General features: G+C 37.1%; 1 protein-coding gene across 1 annotated transcript; it reads left to right on the forward strand.

Annotated features, from left to right (window-relative positions):
- The first annotated feature begins 2,437 nt into the window (after positions 1 to 2,437).
- On the forward strand, positions 2,438 to 5,689 carry LOC113093040 (uncharacterized). Its single transcript, XM_026258866.1, has 5 exons — positions 2,438 to 2,541; positions 3,931 to 4,257; positions 4,398 to 4,457; positions 4,940 to 5,191; positions 5,499 to 5,689. The coding sequence occupies exons 1-5, from the start codon at positions 2,505 to 2,507 to the stop codon at positions 5,636 to 5,638; spliced, it is 816 nt and encodes a 271-aa protein (XP_026114651.1). The 5' UTR covers positions 2,438 to 2,504; the 3' UTR covers positions 5,639 to 5,689.
- Positions 5,690 to 12,254: the final 6,565 nt, after the last annotated feature.

Here is a 12,254-nt window from a genome sequence, read left to right on the forward strand (position 1 = left end):
AAAAAAAAATAAGTAGACAGATATTTTGATTACCCTGACCTGAGCTAATTTACTGAATCAACCAACTCACATCTCCTTTCTTTTTTTTCATCCATGAAGAAAGTAATCTGTTGCTGGTGTTTCATGACTGACTGCGATACCGGCTGCTCGAGACTGGGCTGCTCAGTAGAACTTTCAGTGCGCTTAGTTACACTATTTAGAGTGTGTACGAGACATCCCTGGCTGTACACGGACGCGCGCATCGCCACAGACAGGCAGGATGTTTGTTCTGCTAGGTCCTTCTCCTCCGTTACGATGACGGCGCGCGGTTAAAACAAACCCATAACAAACGGGATTTTGAAAAGTGTGTGTGTGTGTTGGGGGGGGGGGGGGGGTGCTGTGAATCATCAAGGAATCACTTTTAATCCTTGATTCTGGATCTTGTATTTTTTCAATAGTACACTCTTTAAAAAAGGATTCATTGGGGCTCTATATAGAATCATAGGGTTCTTTAATCAACTCCAAAGAACCTTTTATGATAAAAAAGGTTCTATAATGACAAGAAAGAACCCAGATTTTTGGAGAAAAACTGAAATGGCACTCTTCGTGTGATATTGAATAACTACATAAAATGATATAAATTTATACATTTTCTAACCCCCATATCTTGAATTTTGTGATCATTCACATGCATTCAAAGAATGCACTCAAAATGCACACACGCACTATACTTCAACATGTAACTTTACATTAGCCTAGATGCATGCACTTTTTAGGCACGATTTGTTTAGTTTTTGAATATACTTGATACTGTTAAAAGGCACATCATTAAAACCAATAATATGAGTTCACATATCACACCTAAACACGCTTGGAAAACGTAATTAGAGCTAGGTACTAAATTAGTTAAAAATGCCTATCCATACAGATATGATTCGCGAACCCCAAACTGACTCACATGATTCGGGGACCAGCTTTGAACTCCCGAAATTACTCAAATGATTCGCGAACCCGCTACGAACTCCCGAAATGACTCAAATGATTCGCGAACCCGCTTTGAACTCCCAAAATGACTCAAATGATTCGCGAACCCGCTACGACCTCCCGAACTGTTTCAAATGATTCGCGATCCGCAAACTGATTAAAAGGATTCGCGAACCCGCTACGAACTCCCGAACTGATTCAAATGATTCGCGATCACCAAACTGACTTGCGAACCCGCTTTGAACACCCGAACTGACTCAAATGATTCGCGAACCCGCTACGAACTCCCGAACTGATTCAAATGATTCGGGAACCCGCTAACTCCCGAACTGATTAAAATGATTCGCGATCCCGCTCCGAACTCCCGAACTGATTCAAATGATTTGTGATCCACAAACTTATTCAAATGATTCGCGACCCCGCTCAGAACTCCCGAACTGACTCAAATGATTCGCGAACCCGCATATGTGCCAGTGTTTAAATCTCTGTAGAGAAACAGAACTCTACTGTAATATCAAACTCACGAACTAACGACAAAATCTGTTCACAATCTGTGTAGAAATCCAAGACGCCAATGATCCTTCAAACTGCAATGAAACTGCTCTCACCTTTAGTGCACTCTGTTTTCCCACCCCTTCAACCCTTTTAACCTGTTAACTGTCACCCTTCCTCTCTGTGGGACGCCTACATTTACTTCACTATATTACAATTAAATCTAATCTAATCTTGACTATATGTATATATATCGTTGGAAAGGTCTAAGACTCCCAAATATATATTTTATCAATGTTTTTTGTTAAAAATTATGTAGGAAAAGTAATAGATTAATTTATGACGAGAGTGCACCCTCAAAAATCTACATTATAACAGGAGTTTTGACCTTTGACATTTGAATTTGAATTTAAATTTAATTTCGATTAACCTCGATTAAAAACGTTTGTTTGTTTGTTTGTTTATGACGTTTATAAAACTAAGAAATGAACGAAACATATTTCATATTCAACACAAAAGGAAAAACTTAGATATGAAATTTAATATAATAAATGTAGCCCTACTAGTTTTTCCTCTATTTATTTAAACATTAGCCAATTACAAAACAGTCTAGCATTCCTTGTTCTGTTTTCTTGTTCCTCAGACATAACAGAAGGCTCTAAAAATGGGGATAATAAATAAATAATAAATAACTTTATTATTATAAAAAATAATAAAGTTAGTAGGAACATTAACATATTAATAGGTTGATTATTTTCTGGTAAAAAAATAAATAATAATAATAATAATTATGTTTCCCGCACATCTGTCTGCCTGTTTGGTGTCTAAGCCGATTAATGCATATGGATCAGTTGGAAAAAGTTATAAAGGTGAGCGGACAGGTGTTTGAGAGGCAGTTTTCAGTACAGCACTGCCCTCTTCTGGTGGAAGCCATGTGACTGATGTCATTACAGGTCACTTCCTCCAAAGACCATCTGCTCAGTTGAGTTTCAGGTTCATCATCGAGAGGACAACAACTCAACGCAATATCAACAAATACATTCATCAGTATGTGGCTTCTCATCTTATATTTCATCTGTATAGAGGGTAAGATGACACACATTACATGCATATTTTAATTGGAATTGTATTTAATTGTCCTCAATGCAAAAGGTTTCACTTTAAAATGTGTCTTGAAACTCAGCACAGTTCCATGCTACTATGAACATTCACAGATAAGCGAATATTCTTATGACTTGCATAACCGTGAACTTGTGAGAAAATGCAGCTGAACATATGGCCTGTAAGCACATAAGCAGTATAAATTATTGATTTCTGATCTTAAGTAAATATACACAATTCATAACAAGTCTATAACAATATATGCAATATATAAATGTTCTTTTTAGTAATTGTTTTGTAGTAAATAAAAAAAAAAAAAATCAGCTGTGGAATCAAGTCATGGCAATCCATTTCTTGATGTTGCCACGACACCAACAAATCAGGAAAAAATATATATTTTAAAAAATATATAGCCTACACAAGTCACCTTAGTGGAAACACTGACATAACCATTTCCTGCTGACTTACACTCTGCATCTTTACAGTCACACAAAGCTAAATTTAGAAAAGGAAAGAAAGAAAGAAAGAAAAAAAAGAAAGAAAGAAAGACATTGAATTTAAATATTTTTTGGTAACCCCCCCCCCCCCAAAAAAAAAAAAAAAAACTAAAAAAAACTAATCTGTTAATAAGTTGATCTAAAGAGAGCCATATTTTCATTTCTGCTGTTGGTTTCACTTTTCAAGGTAAAGAAACCACTTCTGTCCTTTACATGCAGCATTGTCTGAAACCGCAAAAAGACTTCCTTTCTCCATCTTTAGATCATGTTCTGTCAAACCACAGACCTGCTGATACAATACAAACAATCATGAGAAGAAGAAAGCAAAGATCAAGCTATTAATTCAAAACATTTTCATTATTATTCAATCAGTTGTTTGTTGGTCAGGGAGTCTTGATTTTTAGCCCCTCTACCACACTTCAAGTTTAGATCTGGTTAAGACAATTCATATGAAATTAACTCTATAATCTTCTTCTCTGAAGTATCTTGCATCTAGGTCTATGGTTTCAAAAACAGTAATCCTATAATAGTAATTGCATACTTCATGCATGCTGCAGTGGATTTTGGGAGATTTCAGCAAATCCAACATGAAATGGTTAGACAACCATGCACTGTTTTGAGTAGATAAAACAATTCACATTTGTGATTCAAAAGATCCCGTAAATTAATAGTTTGCATTTATTGAAATGTATGCATGAAAATATAAAATGACCTGAGCTTTGGTTTGTGTCGACCGCAGTGGGGTTATGTGGTGAACTGTCGGTTCCCCAGAACATCAAACCATTGAAATTCAACCGAGGTTTAGAAACTGTAATTGTCATTACCATATTAGTCATTTGTTTACCTGTATAATTCACCTGTCTTCACACTGTTTCAGTGGGTGGAGATGTTGATGATGCTGAAACAGTTATAGTGATGGAGAGAGGGGTTCTCAATCTGCAACCTGGAGTTGATGATCTGAAGGGAGATGTTCAGATACTGTGGTCTTTTGAAAGTGGCAGACAAAATACACGTGTCGCGCAGATACATCAAGGGAAAATGTACACTCATTATAACACGCAATTCACTGGCAGAGTGCAGTTAGAGCAAACAACTGGAATTTTAACCATCTCAGACATCAGGACTAATCAGTCTGGACTGTATGAAGCCTTAATCATCACCAGTGCACACATCACAGCACGGAGATACAAAGTTCATGTTTATGGTAAGTTACAGCTGCATCCAGTAAGTTATAGGATAATAATTGTTAGATTTGGTTCCATAGTGATTACTGCACTGCAATATTGGCCTCTTTAAGAGAGATATGGCTTTAAGATGATGTGCATGTTTCCCTTTGTCCTAAAGCACCCGTCTCTGTACCTTCCATCAGGAGAAACTCATCAGTTAGTGTGCACCAATCAACAGGTCTGTCTATTTACTGGGGACACTTGTAGCTTACAATTCTGACTTTTTTCTCTCAATTGTGAGTTTATAATTCTGCCTTTTTTCTTGGAATTGTGAGATTTTATCAGAATTACGGGGGGGAAATCAGAACATGCTACATATAAACTCAGAATTCTGAGGAAGAATGTAGAACTGCGAGATGTGAACCTAATGTTCTGAGAAAACTTATTGCGAGATGTAACTTTAGAATTCTGGTGAAAAGTCAGAATTGTGTGACATAAACTTGGAATTCTGGGAAAATAAGTCAGAATTGTGAGATGTAAAACTCACATTTTTATTCCATGGTGGAAATAAGCTTCCATAAAATTACCCCAGAACTTCTGCAACAATACTAAAGAAAACATTACAATCATTTGAGCAGTTTCTATATAATGAAATTTGTTAGGACTCTTTTTTTTTATTATAATAGCAGTAGAAATATCAGTGTCTTTCATGTCTTTCAGGTACACAACATGAAACGGAGGATTTCTGCTCTGTGTTCTGCTCGGTGAAGAATGATCGAGACGTGTCTATCTCGTGGTATAAAGGAGGTGAAATAGTGAATCAGAACAGCAATCCTGATCTCAGCATCAACCTCAGTTTATCATTAGATCTTCATTATAATGATTCAGAGACCTACAGATGCATGGCTGTGAATCCAGTGAGCAATAAGAGCGTCCGTCTTCACAAGAAAGAGATCTGCTCACCACAGGAAGGTATGAGAAATACTACCTTTAGATCTCTCTTCCTGCCACAATAACCTCTGTACAGCGTTTTCACAAAGACATTAAATGGCACAGAAGATTGTTACGTCCAGAGGCGTAAGTTTCTGTTTGTGTGTTCAAGCAGTGCTGTTTCTGTCTCCATCCCGGACGAGCCCCCATTTACTGTTACGTTTTCCTGATTGATCTAGTGCTGCTGCACATTCATTTCACCACAATGCATTTTTGCTGTTTCATTTCTCCCCTAGACCAGTCAGGAAAACGTAACAAGATGTTTCTGAACACGTCTCGTCTCTTTCAGATTGTCTGGATCACTGTGGCGTCACTGAGGCTCTGGTTCGTCTGGTTCTGTCTGGTCTGGTGGGAATCACCGCTGTTGGATTTCTTATTGAACATCTGATGCTCTGCTCATCTCAGAGAAGAGCTGCTGCTTCTGTGTGATGGTGGTACTTTTGTTAGATTAGATTCTGCGTCATTGCTATTTACATTCTCACTCTTAAAATATAGATTTTGGTACTGTTGTATTTTATAACTGTGAACCAGTTTCTATAAAACAAAAACAACAAAGAAGTTCTGTAAAAATGTACAGTAGTATGGCATATTTCGATTATGTATTTCTATTATAACAAAGAGGCTTATTCATGTGGTCTGTTTTACATCTATTATTTAATTAGAGAATGAAACTAATGAATGTAGTTTTAGAAATAGTTCCTTACCTGATTGGTTGAGCAGTGTTTGACTGGTAACTAGTGCCATATTTAGTGTGCATAACATTGCTGCCTTTTTTTGTTGTTAGACAATATACACATATTTTTTTTTTTTGCATATTTTTATGTGGGGGATTTAGAATGTAAGAACTAGGAATAGTTTACAAAATGTAGTTTTTTCCTGTTTTATTTATTTAATAGCACATCTCTAATGATAATTAGGGACACTAATATAAAATCTGATCATTTCTTTAATGAGATGCAGATGTTTTTCTCTGTATGTTTACTTCCTGTTGTTACATCAAAAGAATCAGTTTAGCCAACACACAAGTTACTAACAGAAAGGAAAGCATTTGAGATGATAAAAATGTTTTTATTTAATCTTTCAGATGTTTTGGTTCTGCTTCCATCTTTTAATCAAATCAACTGTTAATTCTGCATAACCAGTTTTACTCTGAAGATATTTTTGTATGATTATGCAGATTTTAAGAAATACACTGTTGTAAATCTCTTTATTCAGAGAAGTTTAACAGAATGCACAGACAATACAAAAATCTTATAATGCTCACATTTCATACAGGAACAACAAATAAACTCTCAAATGCAAAAACCATCTTGGTCCAATACCAACAGCATATATCAATGATTAAAAAATACTTTCAGAAACAATCTTGAATCGTCACTGCTAAGTTAGGGTTTGAAGAAACAAATCAGAAAATGACACACATGATCCCAAAGTCAGCAGCTGATTTTCAAATCAGAATCAGAATGAGAATAATCTTTATTCGCCAGGGGTGCGTAAACACACAAGGAATTTGTTGTGCTTCTGTACATACATACATACATACATACACGTCTGACATGAGAACAGAAACAAAACTTTAAATTGTAAAACTTGAAACGGACTCTTACTTCACTACTCAGAGATCACAAAAGCTAGGATAAGATTTATATGCCTTTATACGCCAAAATGAAATGTGTGCTTTTTCTTTGCAAACTATTTATATAAAACAAAGGAGGTATTTTAGTGTACATTGGTGCAACATTTAAAAGCAACAGTTATTTGGCCATTCATACTAATGCTTAATTATTAGATTAAAGAGTATTTCTAAACATTTGGCACCATCTGGTGGACAATCTTCAGAGCCCTAATTATCATGCCCCCCCAAAAAAATCATAAAATGCCAAACATGACACCCTACTGTCTTGTGGAGTTCAAGGAAAGATAAGCATTGTTTAAATGAACAGTTGTGTGTCAGTAGCTGCCTCGCAATCACTTGAGATCTCTTGGTAAAACAGCACCAGAGTAACAGAAGAGGCACAGTGGTTACACTCCTGAGTGAGTGAAACAACATTTGATTCCTTACAGTAGACCAGCCTGTTATTTCATTCAGCTTACTCCTGCACTGGATGAGTTTTTATAGTAGGCTAATACAGTAACTATAAGTAACTTCCATGATCACTTTGGGAGTGTTGGCTGAGGCACATCCTGAAAGTCAACAGAAAAACTCAACTACAGGATGCAATGCAAATCCAGTGAAAAATATAACTACTTTATGGTTAAACAATCCATTGTCAATGCACAGCAAAAATTACACAATCCTGCATCATATTTGCTGGATAAAATCCAGTAGTCCTACTTGTTTCTTACTAACTTCTAACAAAAGAAAACATTATTCTTGTCTTCCTTTGTACTGTTTTTCACATGTATGAATGATCCTGAAGACATTATTTGATGACTAATCCTGATTTCAAGGCCAGATGTTTTGTGTTACAGCTGTGGATATTTTACTGCATCCTAACAGCAACAAAGAATTGTGTAATTCAATAAACCTGTGTCTGTGTTAGGTTCTCTGAAATTAAAGAGCATACGACATGGTCCACTCTTCTTCTTCTTCTTCTGCTTATTACGGGTCTGCTCAGGATCCGCTGTTTGACGGCGCCGCCCGGAGGTGGAGCTGATCCTCTGGGAGGCAACCAAAACGAATTTGACAGTCACTCGGGTTTGGTGACTTGAAGGCGGATCCGCCTAGGAGTCTCCTGCTGTGTGGGAAAGATGTTTTTAACATCAAATCTTTGCATCCAGCTAAAAAAATTCCATAATTCTCTATAATTCGCTTTCTCTAGTGAAAAAATGCATCTCCTGTTGCTTCTCACTTTAAAATCCAGCCACATATTTGTTTAACTCTTTTAAATCTGTGCAGATTTCTTTCCTGATTCAGACCAGACCACTTTTTCACTGGAGGAAGTGTTTTTATGGATTATGAACTCCTATTTTAGCTGGAAGCAACAGTCTGAAGTTAAAAACATCTTAATGCTTCACAAGACATTTACTGATGGACTGGAGTGTTGTGGATTATTGTGATGTATTTATCAGCTGTTTTGGCTCTCATTCTGATGGCACCCATTCACTGCAGAGCATCCATTGCTGGGACACTGATGCAATGTTACATTTCTCCAATTCTTGATTTAATCAGTGAATGATTAACCCACAGATGCAATAATTGTCCTCATTATAACTGATCTGGAAGATTAATAAACCTCACAATGCTAAATTCTCTGTGCCGACCTAATAGATAATTTGTATTTTCTTTCAGTTTTTCATTTGCAGTTGAGGACCCTGGGAATCCCATGACGGTCCTGTGCTGTTTTAACCTCTACAGAACAGAATGAAGGAGTTTAATGTAGACGGATGGTAACCAGGAGGCTCTGATAGACCTATTTTAAGATGTCTTCTAAACGTCTATTTGACATCGGATAGGAAACGATATATAGATGTATTGCAGATGAGTAAACACTTTAAAGATTACGCCTTGCAGATGCAAATGCAGACGTAATATAGACATCTCTGTGATGAACGATCGCTATCAGGCAGAAATATTTATGCATTTTACAGTGTTGAGCATTTTTCCAATAATATATGATCATGTAAATGTTCTTTGCTGCTTTCTGTAACTTATTCGCTGTTTGAATAACTTTGGAGATAAAAGCATTGTGATTACATGACATTCAGTTGTAGTAAAATGATTTTATTATTATTTTATATTGGGTACTTGTCTAAAAGGCGGCATGATGTGTGTATTTGATAGATTACACTAATATAAGGCTACTTTTAGCCTTACCCTGGAGTTGGTTAACCCCCTGTCTATGACACAAACCATTTGTTAATGTACAGTTTGTGCTTACATTTGCTGATAAGTCACTTATGAGATAAACATTCATCCTGTGAAACATCTAACCTCTGACCTAGAGTCACTAGACGCTAACATCCTGCAGAGGTGAGACTCTCTCTCTCTCTCTCTCTCTCTCTCTCTCTCTCTCTCTCTATAACATAATCACATAAACACTGCTCCGGGTGTGTGCTCACAGTGTGTGTGTGTGTGTGTTCACTGCTCTGTGTGTGTGCATTTCGGATGGGTTAAATGCAGAGCACAAATTCTGAGTATGGGTCACCATACTTGGCTGAATGTCACTTCACTTTCACTTTCACTTTCTAATCACAATGGGCATGCATTCAGCATTATTACATCATCATATCACCATCACCATTACATGACCATTGTCATCACCACATTATCACCACTATTGCCATAAAATCACCTTAATCATCACATTATCCTCACAATAACAGCATAATCAGCATTATCATCAAATTATCACCAACAACACTATCGCCATAACATCACCATAATATCACATTATTGATGGCGCAGTGGATAAGACACATGCCTTTGGTGTGAAAAACCTGGGTTCAAATCCACTGTGAGACACCAATGTGTCCCTGAGCAAGACACTTAACCTAGTTGCTCCAGAGGCATGTGACCTATGACATACATAGCAATTGTAAGTCACTTTGGATAAAAGCATCAGCTAAATGAATAATGTAAACACCTTTTTTTCATTATCAGCACTATAACATTAGCTTTATATTACATTATCATCACAATAACATCAGCATTATATCATGACCTTCTAGTCATGAGTGTTATGTTGGTTTAGTGTATGGGCGTAGGTTTGGTCTCAGCTTTGGTGGGGACACCCCCATAACCCACCCCCCTCCCACGGAATTATTTTGTTGTAAGATACCAGTGATTTAATGGTGATTTAGTATAACTGTATAATCTCAATGCACTCTCAAAAAATAAAAATCTGAGACTGTGTAATGCTGAACAACCAAACGTTTTATTAAGATAAATTAGTATGTACATTAGTATTTACACTAACAAAAAATATTCTGCCACAAGGAAACAAATCTAAATAAATATAATAATATTTTTCTATTATAAACACTATTTACCCTCCAGTACACTCACGTTTATGTTGACTGCAAGATCCTAAGTTAAGGTAACTTACAGGCTAATTGACCTTCAGTTACTTGCTAACGTAGCATTCTATCTGGGTAATACTATCACCAGTTAATACTATTTTCCACAGAATATGCATTTGTAAGCCTGGTCAGTCACTACTGCTAGTTTTTTTTTGTGGCTAGCTAGTTATTTTGCCTACTTACACTCTGATCTGCTTTATGAAAAAGCTTCTTATGTCCCCTTTCTTCTTCTTGGGTGGCATCTACAAAGTACAAAAAGGGGCAAAAAAAAAAAAAACCGGAATATTAAAATGTCTTTACTCTGGCCTTTGTATGTGGCAGAGAGACAGCCCTTATAACTTACCGTCGGCGTCGTCAACATGCGCGCGCACACAAACCACCCGTTCGCTGCTAGTGCAAGCAGTGTTGCCAACTTAGCGGATTTGTCGCTAGATTTAGCGACTTTTCAAACCCCCATAGCGACTTTTTTCCAAAAAAGCGACTAGCGACAAATCTAGCGACTTTTTTTTGACAGACCTTATTTATTCTCTGAGACTCTCCAGTACTGCCGAACGAGCACAAGCGCTCGCGCTCTCTCTCTCTCTCTCTCTCTCTCTCTCTCTCCCCCCCCCCCCACAGGCAGCGCGCGCACACGCATCTATCTGCCCTGTTCAGCGAGCAGAGAGGAGCAGCACTTTCAGTTAAAAAAAGATATTCTGTTGCTTCAAACTCTATTTTACATACAAGTACAGTCGAAATCACAGTTCAACCATTGTCTTAATCTTATGTGTATGTTATTTCATAGTCGTGAATAGGATTTTAGTGCACAGATTAACATCTTTGAGAGCTGGTATGTAGCCTAGTCTTAATGGACCGCGTTTCAGTCATTATAATATTAATTCCGTTGTCTGACAACAGAAACATTAAAATATAATAATAAAAAACGTTTTATTGAGAATTTTTGCAGCATTAAAATGCAGTACATGAGCACAGAAAGGGCGAGATAATATGACGCACCTACGTCATGAATATGGTAATTACCATATGACGTCATCTAGCGACATTTAGCGACTTTTCAGGCAGGGTTTAGCTACTTTCCATTGAAAGAAGTTGGCAACACTGAGTGCAAGCACAAAAGTAAGTAGTGCAAGCCCGCGCGTGTAGCCTGTCAGATACCCCGCCGCCAATCAAATTACGGGGTTTCTTATACTGTCGTCGTCCTGGCCGTTAGAATCGATCCAAACAGCAGTGCAAAGATCCAAATAGCAGTTCAAAGGAGCTTGCTAAATATTGGTAGGGACAAATTTGTCATCTCAAAATATTGATAGGGACTACCTAGCGTTAGGGGTGGGCGGATCGATCTAAATATCGATAGTATCGATGCCAACACTGGTATTGGTATCGGATCGATACAATTGTAATTTAATCGATATTTTAATTTAAATATATCTCATCTATGTTCATTATACTTTGCTCGTGTCTTCTACCTCTACAATCCTGAGCAAACGCTGCTTTCGCATCCTGGCCCACTTTGCTACACCTCCCCCTCCTGCTGCTCTGCTGTGATTCGTTGTTGTGTCGCCACGTGACTCACTGACACAACACGCCGAGGAGCAGCGAACAGAGTGAGCGAAGCTGATAGCACATTTAGAAGGGGGGTTCCAGGGAATGTAATTGCACAGGTATATTTGTTCTGTGTTTGTTCTTCAGTAATAATTGTGTGCACTTCATTTCATTTGCTTTTAAAACCAGAAAAAAGGGAGATTTTTTGTATTCTTTATTTTATTATTATTATTTTTTAAAAGGCTGTAAAGAATTAATTCTACAGTGCCTAATAACTAATAATTTTGTGAATTCAATACATTAATAACAAATATTGGCTAAATAATTGATCATTCATCCACCTCAGAAATAATGACATAGACCTACTGCACTCCCCTACACAACAGTTTTTTTTTTTAAGTAAAAAGTATAGTATTGGTATCGGTACTGACTCTATATTTATTTGGTATCAGATCGATACCAAATTTTGAAGTATCGCCCA

This window comes from Carassius auratus, unplaced genomic scaffold (genome assembly GCF_003368295.1).
Source record: "Carassius auratus strain Wakin unplaced genomic scaffold, ASM336829v1 scaf_tig00214843, whole genome shotgun sequence".
Taxonomy (NCBI): domain Eukaryota; kingdom Metazoa; phylum Chordata; class Actinopteri; order Cypriniformes; family Cyprinidae; genus Carassius; species Carassius auratus.

What these genes read in the sequence shown, in the direction of transcription:
- LOC113093040 (XM_026258866.1), top strand. Translation starts at nt 2,505, where the DNA reads ATGTGGCTTCTCATCTTATATTTCATCTGTATAGAGG. An exon ending in ATATTTCATCTGTATAGAGG is followed by an intron (nt 2,542 to 3,930) that starts GTAAGATGACAC and finishes ACACTGTTTCAG; the next exon opens with TGGGTGGAGATGTTGATGAT. An exon ending in GATCTGCTCACCACAGGAAG is followed by an intron (nt 5,192 to 5,498) that starts GTATGAGAAATA and finishes CGTCTCTTTCAG; the next exon opens with ATTGTCTGGATCACTGTGGC.